Below are 16,382 nucleotides of genomic sequence, written 5' to 3'. Positions count from 1 at the left end.
TGTTACTGGAGGAGAGTGGAGAAATAACTCCAGAAAGATGGAGTCAAAGCAAAAACAATGCCCAGTTGTGGATGTGACTGGTTATGGAAGTAAAGTCTGATACTGTAAAGAACAATATTGCATAGGAACCTGGAATGTTAGGTCCATGAATCGAGGTAAACTGGAACTGGTCATACAGGAGATGGCAAGAGAGAACATTGACATTTTAGGAATCAGTGAACTAAAATGGACTGGTATTGGTGAATTTAACTCAGATGACCATTATATCTACTACTGTGGACAGGAATCCCTTAAAAGAAATGGAATATCCATCACAGTCAACAAAGGAGTCCAAAATGCAGTTCTTAGGTACAATCTCAAAAATGGCAGAATGATCTCTGCTCATTTCCAAGGCAAACCATCCAATATCACAGTAATCCAAGTCTATGCCTTAACCAGTAATGCTGAAGAAGCTGAAGCTGAACAGTTCTATGAAGACCTACAAGATCTTCTAGAACTAATACCCCAAAGAGATGTCCTTTTCATTATAGGGGACTGGAATGCAAAAGTAAGAACTCAAGAGATACTTGGAGTAACAGGCAAATTTGGCCTTGGAGTACAAAATGAAGCAGGGCAAAGCCCAATAGTTTTGCCAAGAGAATACACTGGTCATAGCAAATGCCCTCTTCCAACAACACAAGAGAAGACTCTACACATGGACATCACCAGATGGTTGATACCAAAATCAGATTGATTATATTCTTTGCAGCCAAAGATGGAGAAGCTCTATACAGTCAGCAAAAACAAGACTGGGAGTTGACTGTGGCTCAGATCATGCACTCTTTATTGCCAAATTCAGACTTAAATTGAAGAAAGTAGGGAAAACCACTAGACCATTCAGGTATGACCTAAATCAAATCCCTTACAATTACATAGTGAAAGTGACAGATTCAAGGGATTAGCTCTGATAGAGTGCCTGAAGAACTATGGATGGAGGTTCATGACATTGTATAGGAGGCAATGATCAAGAGCATCCCCAAGAAAAAGAAATGCAAACAGGCAAAATGGTTGTCTAAGCAGGCCTTGCAAACAGCTCTGAAAAGAAGAGAAGCAAAAAGCAAGGAGAAAAGGAAAGATATATACAGCTGAATGCAGAGTTCCAAAGTTAGCAAGGAGAGATAAGAAAGCCTTTCTCAGTAATCAATGCAAAGAAATAGAGGAAGACAATAGAATGGGGAAGACTAGAGATCTCTTCAAGAAAATTTGAGACACCAAGGGAAAATTTCATGCAAAGATGGGCACAATAAAGGACAGAAATGGTATGGACCTAACAGAAGCAGAAGATATTAAGAAGAGGTGGCAAGAATACACAGAAGAACTATACAAAAAAGATCTTCATGATCCAGATAACTACGATGGTGTGATCACTCACATAGAGCCAGACATCCTGAAATGCGAAGTCCAGTGGGCCTTAGGAAGCATCACTATGAACAAAGCTAGTGGAGGTGATGGAATTCCAGTTGAGCTATTTCAAATCCTAAAAGATGATGCTATGAAAGTGCTGCACTCAATATGCCAGTAAATTTGGAAAACTCAGCAGTGGCCACAGGACTGGAAAAGGTCAGTGTTCATTCCAATCCCAAAGAAAGGCAATGCCAAAGAATGCTCAAACTATCACACAATTGCACTCATCTCACAGGCTAGCAAAGTAATGCTCAAAATTCCAAGCGAGGCTTCAACAGTACATGAACCGTGAACTTCCAGATGTTCAAGCTGGATTTAGAAAAGGCGGAGGAACTAGAGATCAAATTGCCAACATCCACTGGATCATCGAAAAAGCAAGAGCGTTCCAGTAAACATCTACCTCTGCTTTTCTGACTTCACCAAATCCTTTCTTTCACTGTGTGAATCACAAAAAACTGTGGAAAATTCTTTGAGATGGGAATCCCAGACCACCTAACCTGCCTCTTGGGAAACATGTGTGCAGGTCAAGAAGCAACAGTTAGAACCAGACATGGAACAACAGACTGATTCCAAATAGGAAAAGGAGTACATCAAGGCTGTATATTGTCTCTGTGCTTATTTAACTTATATGCAGTGTACATCATGAGAAACGCTGGGCTGGATGAAGAACAAGCTGGAATCAAGATTGCCGGGAGAAATATCAGTAACCTCAGATACTCAGATGACATCATCCTTATGGCAGAAAGTGAAGAAGAACTAAAGAGCCTCTTGATCAAAGTGAAAGAGGAGAGTGAAAAAGTTGGCTTAAAACTCAACATTCAGAAAACTAAGATCATGGCATCTGGTCCTATCACTTCATGACAAATAGATGGGGAAACAATGGAAACAGTGACAGACTTTATTTTGGGGGGGCTCCAAAATCACTGCAGATGGGGGCTGCAACCACGAAATTAAAAGACACTTGTTCTTGGAAGAAAAGCTATGACCAACCTAGACAGCATATTGAAAAGCAGAGACATTATTTGCCAACAAAGGTCTGTCTAGTCAAAGCTATGTTTTTTCCAGTAGTCATGTATGGATGTGAGAGTTGGACTATAAAGAAAGCTGAGTGCCAAATCGATGTTTTTGAACTGTGGTGTTGGAGAAGACTCTTGAGAGTCCCTTGGGCTGCAAGATCAAGCCAGTCAACCCTAAAGGAAATCAGCCCTGAATATTCATTGGAAGGACTGATGCTGAAGCTCCAATACTTTGGCCACCTGATGCAAAGAACTGACTCCTTGGAAAAGACCCTGATGCTGGGAAAGACTGAAGGCAGGAGGAGAAGGGGATGGCAGAGAATGAGATGGTTGGATGGCATCACCAACTCGATGGACCTGAGTTTGAGCATGCTCTGGGAGTTTGTTGATGGACAGGGAAGCCTGGCGTTCTGTAGTCCATGGGGTTGCAGAGTCGGACACAACTGAGCAACTGAATTGAACTGAACTGGACTCTAGTCTGCCAGGCTCTTCTGTTCATTGGATTCTCCAGGCAAGAGTACTGATGTGGGTTGCCATGTTCTCCAGGGGATCTTCCCGACCCAGGAATCAAACCTGCTTCTCTTATGTCTCCTGCATTGGCAGGTGTGTTTTTTACCACTAGAGCCACCCATATCTATGGAAACTATAGCCTGAGCTTAAAACTTGCCATGAATATGATAAACCTTTAGATCTATTGCATTTAAGCTTAAGCAATGCTGTTGCTGATGCAGGATGTAGACCTCTGACCTTTTATCCAATTCATTCATCTAAAATTACTTGTCAAAAGCAAGTTCTCCTTTTGGGTATAATATAATGAATATGTTAACTTTAGTGAATCAGAAATTAAAACACGCAAAAATCTAAAATTCAAAAAGAAGACATCAGAGTGATGTTGCATATTGGAGTGTACTTAAAAGGTGTACTTAAATAGCACACTTTCCTAATTCAAAGATGATTAAATCTACATTCAAAATTTCAGAAACAAACCTTCAGGTAAGAATCATTCTGAATCAAGGTTTCACATCAAATTCACAGGCACAGCTTCAAAATCAAACATGCTGAATCAAAATAAAACTCTCTGTGGGTGGTCCCATCTACCCACAAGTCATTCTCATGGTCAACCATGCTCGAGAGGACAGGCTCAGATCCTTACCCATAATGACTGTACAATATCTTTTTCGTAAATAAGATGATTTATACAAAGGTTTGTCATCTAGAATGATACTTATCAAGCTAACAGAGCTTTAGTGTAACATGAAGAGATTTTTTTTTAATGAAGGAAGGAAGGAGGGAGGAAATAAAAAGAAAATAGTCTTTGGCACTACTTCAAATCTATTTAAATCTCCAGGATTGAGGACCAAGAATCTGTGTTTGTAAATAGGATCCCTAAGTAGTATCTTTAAACAGCCAACCTAGTGATCCTTGTTGAGTCTTCCACCAAGGTAGTCTCAACCCAGGCTGCACATTATAATCACCTTGCTTGTTATCAGAACATACTAATGCCCAGGCTCCATCCCAGACCAATTAACTCAAATCTCTGAGAGTGGTTCCCGGCCATAGTTTTGTTTTTTCAAAGCTTTGTGTGTGACTCTGTTGCACAGTGAAGGTTGAGATCACTGCTATCTTCTTTAGCAGCCAAATTTTTACTTCTTTTTTCAGTTGAACTGAAATCTGTTTTCCTACAGTAGGGGTTCTCAAACTTTAGTATGCATCAGAATTACCTGGAAAGCTTGTTTAAAGAGATTGTTGGACCCCATTCTAGGATTTCTGATTCCATATTCCCAGGATAGGGCCCCCAAGAATGTACATTTTTAAAAAGTTCCCTAGTGATGCTGATGCTGCTGGTCTGGGGACCACTCTTTGAGAATCACTATCTTAGAGTTTCCAGTAGTTCTAGTTCTATTCCTTTAAGTCATTGTAAGCATACACTTTCTTCTTAAATATTTTTTTTAATTTTATTTTATTTCCAAACTTTACATAATTGTATTAGTTTTGCCAAATATCGAAATGAATCCACCACAGGTATACATGTGCTCTTAAATATTTTTAGAGAACCATTACATCTTTATTCCTTCCCTTCCTCTTGAGCCTATTTGTGAGCTGATCCCAGTTCTGTCATGCAGCATGATTTGTAAATCTCTAACTAGTTTGCCTAAATCCATGTCATTCATAAAGTGTAACACAAACAAATCACCCTAATGGGGGTCACAATCAGAACAAACTAATGAAATCACCTTAATCTTTTAAACTGTGGTAACAAAAAACCCATATAACATAAATTTTACCACCTTAACCATTCTTCAGTGTACAATTCACTAATATTAAGTATATTCTGCTCCCTATTTTGAATATTTCTTCTAGTAATGCAGCCTAAGATTGCTTTGCCATCTTTGGGTGGTCACATCATACTGTTAACTCATGCTAATTTTTTACTAAATTGCAAACTTCTTTTCCACCTGAAAGTGAATAACCTCTGTACCTCCAGGACATAGTTATATAGATAGGATTTTTTCTGGACCCCCAAACAGATCCCATATACATTCAGATTTATCTCAGGAGGATTGTGGAAGGTGGCTTTTTACTGAGGGCAATTACAAATGATGGGGTATTGTTTTTCAGAGGTCATGCCATACTACCAATTCTCCTCAAGCTGCATTTCCCCTAAATTTGACATGAATGTAATGATATCTACTTTCTAAAGGTGCTATGTGAGGCTTGGAGAAGTCAAGCAATTGTCACAAAGTCACACAGCTAGTAAGTGTCAGAGTCAGGATTCAAACCTAAGTCTGCCCAAGATTTCCCTGAGAGCTGGCTCTTAAAAAGACCAAAGTCTTGAATGAGAAACTTCCTCTCTAGGTTTGGCATATATAAGAAACATATGTTTGATTCACACAGGATGCTAAATAAATATTCCTTTAGGCCCTACTTTACCCTGATCCCCACTCCTTGAGACATGATTTTGGGACATCCAGAAAAAAATGGCCTATAGCCAGCTCTGAAAATAGGAGAGAAAACTGGTGATAGTACAGATGTTTTTCAGGGGGAAGGCCAACTTCAGGAAGCAGATGTTAAATTAGGGGTAGGGGTAAGGTGAGCAAATGACGTTGGCTGTGAGGAAGATGGCTGAGAGAGGAACTAATGTTTACTGAACAATCACTACATGCCAGGAACTGAAGTGTTCTCTCAAAGAACTAGACTTCAAGAGCTGGTTCTGATAGGAAGCAGGACCAAGGTATAGCTGAAGAAACTTGGAGATTTGTATCTTCCTCTCTTTTATTTTCTTCATTATACTCTCACCATGTCTTTTTTAAACTGGTTAGAATAGGAAACAAATGTATTTTTGTTGGTTGATTGCTAAAATATGGGCTTATATCAATTTTTAATTCCAAAAGCAATAAGATTGTGAAAAGCACTCTTTCTAGAGGGAGACTGTATTACAGACTTTACCCTGCAACTAACTAGCCATATAACTAAGAACATATCACAGACATATCATGTATCAGGTTACCATTTCTGTAGTTTCTTTTGTACTTGACTATATCATGGGTTGATGGTCAAGGGAAAAGACTGTATTTTAGAATACATACAGAAGCAAAATTTTGTTGGGTACTTACAGACGGACCCAAATATCTTAGCTTTTTCCAAATGATAAGCCTATCAGGAAAGCAAAAAAGATGATTTGAAGTATTAAGCAGCTATTCAGTTCATACACACTTTACGGTTCTAAAACTTCAAAAGGTCCCAGTATTTCTTCCCCTAATCCTCCATTATTAGCATCTCCTTGTCTATGTCCTAACCCAAAAGCTGATTCTTTCTCAAGTATTTCTTGGCAATACACACATATTTCTGAGTATAAGGTTTTAGTCATTATAGCTAATGTCAGAAAGAAAACATCTTCTTAGCAAACTGAAGTATTATTTTAGTTATAATTTAGGTATCAGTGGCTTAGTTTTCAGTTACAAAGAATACACCAAATTCATGGGAGATGGTCCTGCATCTTTCAATCTAATTTGGTTGGAGAGCAAAGATTAAAATGTATATAAATAGATTACATATTAGAAAATCAAATGAAAAATACTGAATGCTGTGAAATGAGATTTCATCTTTTGTATGCAGCAAATAAGATGCTTTAAACATAGACAGTAAACATCTCCCAGTTAAGTATACTGCTTTAATACTTCTAACATAGCACTTCTGAGATGTTCTTCATTCCTTGACATATTTTGCCTGCTATCATAATCCTGGAAAAAATATGCATCAGTTCAGTCGCTCAGTCATGTCCGACTCTTTGCAACCCCATGGACTGCAGCATACCAGGCTTCCCTATCCATTACCAACTCCTGGAGCCTGCTCAAACTCATGTCCATCGAGTCGGTGATGCCATCCAACCACCTCATCCTCTATCATCCCCTTCTCCTCCTGCCTTCAATCTTTCCCAGTATCAGGGTCTTTTCCAAGGAGTCAGTTCTTCGCATCAGATGGCCGAAGTATTGGAGCTTCAGCTTCAGCATCAGTCCTTCCAATGAATATTCAGGGTTGATTTCTTTTAGGATTGAATAGTTTGCTCCCCTGGCTGTCCAAGGGACTCTCAAGAGCCTTCTCCAACACCACATTTCAAAAGCATCAATTCTTCAGTACTCAGCTTTCTTTATAGTCCAACTCTCACATCCATACATGACTACTGGAAAAACCATAGCTTTGTAAGATTTATACTCTGAATCAAAGCACACCTTAGGGCAGATTGGTAGTGAGATCTTAATGATACACTGGTATACTCTCAAATATGGACTGGGATATAGTGTCTTTGAAGCATACAGGAATTTCTGATGCTGATACCATTTCTTTGTGTTTTAACATAAAACAAAAGCAATGGGTCATAAAGAAGTACTGTCAAAAACTAGGTTCAATATGGGAAGAGAACCTAAGTCTGATAATGGAGTGAGAGCTTAAACTCATAGGATATGGAAAAGATTAAGAATAACTTTTAAATATCTGTTTTTTCCAGAATCAGCAAGTTCTATAGAGTGTAGAAATATAGTCATGTAACAAAAGTTTCAGTTTGGAGCAATGAAAAAGTTCTGGACATGGATAGTGGTGCAGGTGGCATAAAAACATGAATGTCACTGAATTGCACACTTGAAAATGCTCAAAATGGAAACCTTTATATTATGCATATGACAATAAAAAATAAAATATTGAAAAAAATTCAAAGCACCCTTCTTCTCCCTGAACTATGGCATGAAAGGCAGTTGACAACCTGCAGAGCCAACTTGTCACTCAAGAAACTGCATGAACAAGTAATAAACCTTTGTTTTGCTAGCAGTAGTGTGCCTGCATGCTAAGTCGCTTCAGTCGTGTCCAACTCTTTGTGACCCTATGGACTGTAGCCTGCCAGGCTCCTCTGTCCATGGGATTCTCCAGGTAAGAATAGTAGAGTGGATTGCCAGGCCCTCCTCCAGGGGAATCTTCCTGATCCAGGGATTGAACCCACATCTCTTATGTCTTCTGCATTGGCAGATGGGTTCTTTACCATTAGGGCCACAAGTGTAGTGTAGTGTTAGTTGCTCAGTCGTGTCTGACTCTTTGTGACCTCATGGACTGAAGCCTGCCAGGTTCCTCTGTCCATGGGGTTCTCCAGGCAAAAATACTGGAGTGGGTTCCCATTCTCTTCTCCAGGGGATATTCCCGACCCAGGGACTGAATCTGGGTTTTCTGCACTGCAGGCAGATTCTTGACCCAAATGATCTTCTACTGAATAACATTTATCAAGGCTATTTTAAATGAAAGAGTGATTTTGTGACAAATTATAAATGGGATCTTATAAAAAAGAGTTCATGTATTTGATGCTCTTACAATTTGATTATATTTATGTATAGTTGTAGCCTTTGGTTACAGAATGAATCAACCAATTTTCTATTAATGAATGTGCTTAATCTCTTTACTTCCTTCCTACAAGGAATGTTTACATGACTTGAGCAAATAAAACTTTCATAATAACTTGGAATGGGAGAGAAAACCATGACCTACAATACTAGGTAGTAGTAAAACAATAAGTAGTAGAGCACTGGGTAGTAGTAAAAAAAAAAAAAAAAAAGCAGCTTTTGAGTTGGTCAAACAGATTCAAATCCTATCTCTACCCATAACTATATAAACTTGAGAATATTATTTTGTCACTCTGAGCCAGTTTTTTCATCTAGAAAATACATTACCTCTCTCAGGATGTGATGAATATGAAATAAAATAAAAAATTTTTAAATGTTTAATACACAAAGGCACTCAAAGTATGCTTGTTTACTATTCCAGGAGCTTTGAACCTTTTACTTAATATTATATATAATTGTTTTATTTCAGATCAGAGTAATTTGAGAAATAATCTAGTCTAGAGTTTCTCAATCTTGGCACTATTTTCACTTTGGGCCAGATAATTCATTGTTGTGAGAGGCTGTTCTATGCATTGTAGGATATTTAGCAGCATCCCTGGCCTCTACTCTGGAGAAGGAAATGGCAACCCACTCCAGTATTCTTGCCTGGAGAATCCCATGGACAGAGGAGTCTGGTAGGCTATAGTCCACAGGGTTGCAAAGAGTCAGACACGACTGAGTGACTTCATTTTCTTTCTTTCTTTTCTGGCCTCTACTAACTATAATAGAATTTGGTAGCACTCCCCAGTTGTCACAACCAAAAATATCTCCAGATATTGCCACACGTCCCTTGTGGGGCAAAATTATCTCTAGTTTATAACTGATTTAGTCTAATGTCCTCATTTCAAAATAATGAAACTAAGGCCCAGGTAGATTATAGGAAATAAAGGACTGGAGAAGTTAATATTTTAAAGATATGATTCTAGATACAGGTGCATTTGGACCATGGACTTGAGCATTACTAAAATTCCCTGTGTTGACACAAATATATGCAATTTAGATTGTACCAGAATATCTGCCTTTGGGGGAAAAAAAAGCAAAGAGGATTCATTTGCCAGAAACTCATTTTTAAAGGGACTTTGTGGGATTGTGTCTACTCCAAATAGCTGCAATATTATGCTAAAGTTCATGTATACAAAATGCAACTGAGTGTGAAATCCAAATGATCATACTTGAAATTTCCTTCTAGTACTATTAGACAACACCAGACAATTTAGGATGAAATAGATTTTTTCTTTTTTTGTGACAAAAGAATAACATATATGGCTTGAATCAGAAAAGAATAATGAAATCTGTGCTTATAATTTGGTTCATTCTCTCTAATGGAATTAAAAACCTTGCAAGATCTCTGAGGAAAAGAACCAGAAGATCATCACATGTCTTTAGTTCTAGGTAAGAAAAACTTTGTTCGCTCCAATTAAATTTTCTTTGGTGATGAGGGTGAAAGAGGAGAGTGAAAAAGCTGGCTTAAAACAACATCCAAAAAACTAAGATCATGACATCTAATCTCATCACTTCATGGCAAATAGATGGGAGAAAAGTGGAAACTGACAGATTTTATCTTCCTGGGCTCCAGAAGCACTGTGGATGGTGACTGCAGCCACGAAATTAAACCATGCTTGCTTCCTGGAAGAAAAGCTATGATGAACCTGCTGCTGCTGCTGCTAAGTCACTTCAGTTGTGTCCGACTCTGTGTAATCTCATAGACAGCAGCCCAGCAGGCTCCCCTGTCCCTGGGATTCTCCAGGCAAGAACACTGGAGTGGGCTGCCACTTCCTTTTCCAATGTATGAAAGTGAAAAGTCAAAGTGAAGTTGCTCAGTTGTTTCCGACTCTTAGCGACCCCATGGACTGCAGCCTACCAGGCTCCTCTGTCCATGGGATTTTCCAGGCAAGAGTACTGGAGTGGGGTGCCATTGCCTTCTCTGATGATGAACCTAGATAACATATTAAAAAGCAGAGATATCACTTTGCTCACCAAAGCCCATAGTAACAAAGGTCTGCTGACAAAGGTTTTTCCAGTAGTCATGTATGGATGTGACAGCTGGACCATAAAGAAGGCTGAGCAGCAAAGAATTGATGCTTTCAAACTGTGGTGCTGGAGAACACTCTTGAGAGTCCTTTGGACAGCAAGGAGATCAAACCAGTTAATCCTAAAGGAAATCAACCCTGAATATTCTTTGGAAGGATGATGCTGAAGCTGAAGCTCCAATACTTCGGCCACCTGATGCCAAGAGCTAATTCATTGGAAAAGAACCTAATTTTGGGAAAAATTGAGGGCAGGAGGAAAGGGGGGCAGCAGAGGATGAGCTGGTTGGATGGCACAACTGACTCAATGGACATGAATTTGAGCAAACTCTGGAAGACACTGAAGGACAGGGAAGCCTGTCGTGCTGCAGTCCATGGGGTCACAGAGTCAGACAGGGCTTAGCAACTGACCACCACCACAATGTGATATGAAGTTTATGCTTATTCAAATTATGTGACTCTAATTTATAATTGGCTATATTTACTAAAATGAATCTTACTTGCATTTGTTACATGACAATAGACTTAGTTGTACACAACATCAAATTTTCTCAAGACAATTTATCAGATATTTATGGTAAGAACTAGCTACTAACTGTTTTAATGCTTAGCTGAAGTAAGAATTTCATAGTCCAATTGATCTTGATGCCAAAAAAAAAAAAAGCATTGTAAAGAATGCCTTACATGTTCTATTTTAATAGGGGCAAGAATGCAGCAAATTTAAAAATAAATTAAAAAAAAAGAATGCAGCAAATCTCAAAAGGGTTGGCTGCAATACTATGAACATATATCTCATTCTTAAGTTACAGATTTTAAATCAGGAGCCATTAAGAAAGCTAAGAAGTAAACATTTTAATTCTACCAGAAGTATATGCGCTATAGTCTCCATGACTGTACCTTTAGAAATAATCTTTCTCAAACATTCTTGATTAAAATGTATTTTTAAGAAATAGCTGACTTGACCTTTGCAATCTTTAAATACCATCATTATCTTAGGAAAGAATGAGCAGAGCTCAACACTAAGTTGTAGGACACTAGGGAACTGATGTTAACCTTGCCAAGGAGTTTTAACTCTTTATTTCCCTAAAGGGCACACTCCATTTAAGGAGTTTTCAGATATAGATTAATTGTGCCAGAAATGCAGATCTGTACCTGTCAGCATTATGAACACTCATAGCTATAATGCTATCTAGTACCTTTACTTTCTCAGATTATAAAATTAGTACCTGACCTATACATTTGGCAAGTTTTATTTACACAGATTATCACAATAAAAAAAACAATGAAGGCTTTCTCAGGGCATATTAACGATTATAAAATGTAATGGAATTAACAAAATAATTGGGAGTACTTGTTATATGTTTAATATTTATTGAATATTGAAACTAAATTCTTGACCTTCAAAATCATAAGCACTCTGTGGCTAGCGAGCTCAGCAGTCATGCTTATGAAGTTAGAAACTGAATTCAAGTCCTGTCTAAATTCATTAATTTACTTGATCCATGAGAACTACATTGTATCAGAAAGTCACCATGTCCCTCATTCCAACAGGTTAGTAAATGTGAATGGATCTGCAAGACTGCTTTCAGGTGGAAAAGAATCAAAGTTCATATCCTAACAGATATATATGATGAATATAATCTTAATAGATGTTTATGAATCTAGATGCTTAGTCAATATTTTCACATACTGATACTCAATAAAGCAGAGGATCGCAAACTTAGAAATGGTCATTAACCTCTCTCCAGATATCCCCACCCTGCCAAAAGCAGAGAATTAAAAATTAATTCTAACAGTTGGCTAATTATTCTTCCTTAGTACTAACATTAGATGTATCATATGATTTGCTTTAGTGTGCCTATAATATTTGAGACAATGTGGGCAAAGTACAGATTTACAATGAACAATGGCACAGTCTTGACAGCTTAGAAGTCTGACTAGTTACACTTAAAACTGTCTTTTCCCCAACTATTTTACTTTTACTTTATAATTTTACTATCAAGCACTACTATTGAGCTCTATAATATAGCTACGTCTAGAGCTCTATAATATAGCTACGTCTAGTTTGCCTGTATATTCTGGGCACTGAGCCAAGCGTTTGGTGCAGGCATGCACGCACGCACGCACGCACACACACACACACACACACACACACACACGGCATTCAATAAATTATTCCTGAATAAATGAAAAAAAGGCTGTTAACTAGGTTTTCTCTTGCTGGCCTTGAAACTTTACTTAAGAACATTAAGACAAAGGAAAGCCTTGTTAGGTAATTGCTATGCAAACAGATCATTAAGTAAAATGCCAGGATGTCCTCCAATTTAAAACAGAATCTATTTAATAATTTCTTTTTCTTAAAAGGAAGAGGGAAATAAACAAGAGGGTTTCTGTTTATTTTCGTTTAGATTTTTACTATGATCATATGGTAACATCAATACTGGATGAAAACTCAGTTTTGAGCCATTATACATTTTTGAAAAAACTTCACTGAATGAAATATGAAAGGTCCTAGAAAATCTCATGACTTGCCCCTCTCCATGAATTTGTTTCTTCGTATGTGTTTTTTCATACGTGTTCACATGGCATTTATTTGTTGATTTGTTTTTAAGCTGATGGTCCAATTTCCCACTTGGAGCCTTTAAAAGCTTCTAATCTTCCCTGCTTAGCAATTTCTAATCTCCACTGACATTTGCTCATTACCAACCCCAAGACAGATGAAAGCCTCAGGAGTATTGACTATAGTTGAAAATGGATCAGCAAATGTTTTATCAAACAACTTTTAATAGTCCTATCTGTAGTGGATTTGTAATAATCTGCTGCTGCTAAGTCAATCTGAATCTTGACAATTCTTTGCCACTTGTTAGTCATCTTTAAACTAGGACTTAAAAAACAAAACAAGCAAAAGATATTGGCACACCACCAAAAAACATTTTTCTCTCCTCTCCTTTATCCACTATCATAACTGGTGACAATTTATGGCCTCTATAAATATCTAAACAAAAATAACTTGATATCTAAATAGCATTTTGGACAGTGTACTGTATCAACTATGTCTCATTTGTTAAGTGAAAAGTCAGGAGTTTTGGTTTGGACTGAACAGTTAATGAAGGATATTTACCCCAAATGAAATGGTAAGACATAATTTTTAGATAGCAATTATATTTGGTTTCTCATATCCTAGTAAACTGTATCAACACTAACAACAAAGACTGTATTACTCACTGAATGTCAGGTCATAAATCTTGGTCAAGGTTTCTATAGTTTATGAACCACTGTTCTAGTGCACAGCCATGGAAATGCTATTGAAAGAATATCAATGCAGAACTGCAAAACCACGGTTCATACTTTCAGATCTGAAATTGATCTAGAGTTTGGCTAGTTCAATACCTGTATTTCATAAATGTCAAGACCCAAATCCAGGAAGCTTGAGATCTGTTCAGGGTCAGAAAAATCTAGCAGATAAACTAACACCAGAACCTAGATTCAGCAGACTCCTATTTTAGGGCTCTCCTCATTTTTACCAGCTAGAAGTAGTATAGACAGGGTATTGCCACTACTTTCTTAATTTGTAACTCTTAAAGTCATTAATACCTGCATATATTTAAAGATACTGCAACCAAGTCAGTCACAGAGCCAGGCAAAAAGCCATCTTTTCCATAAGATGCTGGTCCTAAACCTTACTGTGAAAAGGCCATGTGAGTCAAACTGAACTGTGATCTTGACTCCTGAAAAACTGTTCTCTCCTTTGTGTTGGTTATAGACAGAAATTTTGGTATAAAAACAAAAATTCCAGGAGGTTTCATACTTTTCATCCCTGAGCAATTGTGTTTAAGTCCAGGATGACTGAAGACACTAAATAAGTCTTTCAAAAGCTGCCTTCAGTAAAAGAGATCATAAATTTAAAAAACATCATGTATAGTGTATTTCTAACTTCTATATTTAGTAAGTGCCATTTATGTAATGTGCCTATGACAAACATTGTAAGGGATTTTCTTCTGCTTTGCCATTCCTCCAAACTGAAAGATGTCATAGGTTACGGGATACACCATTTAAGAATGTGAAAACTATTTTTATGGAATACTTTTATTTCTACTTCTAGGAAAAAGTAACTTTGATTATTTTACTCTATTTTGGGGTCCACGATCTTTCACTTTGGAGGCAAATTAGCAGCATAGGGTAACAGAATATACTGGAAATTAATAATGAAATTTACGATGGCAAAATGCTTTACAGAGATTTTCTGCGGTGGACTCAGTCTCACCCAGATAAGAAGCATTTCCAAAATTGCTTTAAAACACATTTCAATGGCAAATTTTACAGTTTGCTATTAGTAGGCTGTTCACAAATATATAGTACTTTGTGTGATCTAAATACCACTTCAGCTGAAATAGTCGCGAAATATGTTAGGAGTAATGTGTGTTGGTATGTACATTATTTATTAAAGCCAAAACCACCTTAAAGATGGGCATGAAAACCTTGCTTTAGAAGGTTACACCCTCAAATAGCCAAAGAAAATTCTGAAATCTGTGCCTCTGCCACTTTTCTTTCCTTGGTACAACCCCCTCCACCAGACCCTACGACTCTAAAATCCAACCGATCCTACTTTAAAGCTCAACATACACTCTAACCTCCCCAAATGTCTAATCCCGGCTCTCCTTAAATACACTACTCTAAGTTTCTACACTGAAGGATGCTGAATTTCCCCAAGGGAAATTTCCTCCCTCTCGTTTCTTTGGCTGTTTCTCTCTCATCTCTTGCCCCTCTCGCCGTCAGTCCCACTTCCCTTTCCCTGACCTTCTAGTTCCAGCGCACTTTTCTACCTTGCTCTCTCTCCTTTCACCAAATCACACCTCGGATTCCTAGAGAGAGCACACTAAAGCGCCCTGGCTGGGAGAGAAATTAAGTGTTTTTTTTTTTTTTTTTCCTTCCGTTCGAACTCCTGGCTTGTGAGTACCTGCAGTTCCTTTTCCTGGGGGGCCCCATCCTTTTCGGGCAGAAGGAGGTAGGGAAGCCCCTCTCTGCTTCATCCCTCTTGCACACTCGGGGATACAACGGAGGGGCGGGGCGGGGCGAGCTTGGCCTTTACTGCGCCACAGCAGGTGGGGGGTGGGGCGGTGGCGAACCGCGCCCAGTCCGCTCTGGGACAGGCAGAAGAGAGGCAGCAAAGGAGATGGGGCCTCCCCCACACCCCGGGACGGGAACTCACCTTCTCTCAGGCAAGGGCGGGTGTCTACTTTAAAACTACTGCCCCCTCCCCGCCGCCGCCATAGTGGAGCCGCCAAAGCCGCCGCCGCCGCCGCCGCCGCCGCCACAGTCACCGGCAGGCGGGCAGGCAGACGTGGAGGTGGCGGAGGAGGCAGGCACAATCGCTGCCGCTGCCGCCGCCGCCGCCGCCGCCGCGCAGGCGGTGGCGGTGGAGGAGGAGGAGGAGGAGAAGGCGACAGAGACGGTAGCTTCCTGAGGGGAAGACTCCGCTGCCAGCTGTGTGACAGCGTTCGGCGCCGCCGCCATCGCAGCGAGGCGCCGACAATTGCTCTTGCGCCTCACTCCTGTTAAGCTCCTCTTGCCCCGCCTCCCGCTTAGCCCTGCCCCTTAGCCCCTCTTTTCCTTGCTTCGGTTCAAGCCTCTTTCTCGCTCCTTCTCTCCACCAATAGGAACGCTTCAGACCCGCGGGCCACCCCCTCCCTTCCCCCCACGGCTTGGCGTAACCAACCTCCCTTTGGAGGGGAAGCGACAGTGGCCAAGGGCAAAGGGCAAAAAGCGCGGGATGTAAAAGCACGTGGTCTTCACACAGTGATGTCTTTTCCGTTGGAGGAGCTAATCTAAAACCAATTTAAGGAAAAGAATGTCTGGAAACCAATTTATTTCATCACCAAAATCGCTCTGAAATATATCTTCTCCCACCGTTCTTATAGCCCTCAGTGAACAGAAAAATAGCAGAAGCCTTGGTCACGATGCATTTTCATCACGAG

The 16,382-nt window shown here is 39.3% G+C and overlaps 1 protein-coding gene across 1 annotated transcript in view; it reads right to left on the bottom strand.

Moving 5' to 3' along the window:
* The window catches only part of ZMAT1 (zinc finger matrin-type 1), a 42,111-nt gene extending 26,187 nt beyond the window's left edge, over positions 1–15,924 (bottom strand). The window contains 2 exon segments of the mRNA XM_070365494.1: positions 15,617–15,663; positions 15,665–15,924. Of these exon segments, the coding sequence (XP_070221595.1) occupies positions 15,617–15,663; positions 15,665–15,921 (304 nt within the window). The 5' untranslated portion in view covers positions 15,922–15,924.
* Positions 15,925–16,382: the final 458 nt, after the last annotated feature.

This window comes from Bos mutus, chromosome X (assembly GCF_027580195.1).
Source record: "Bos mutus isolate GX-2022 chromosome X, NWIPB_WYAK_1.1, whole genome shotgun sequence".
In the NCBI taxonomy this organism is placed as follows: Eukaryota; Metazoa; Chordata; class Mammalia; order Artiodactyla; family Bovidae; genus Bos; species Bos mutus.
The sequence above is the reverse complement of the archived record's forward strand: the minus strand, read 5'-3'. Positions and strand labels throughout refer to the sequence as shown.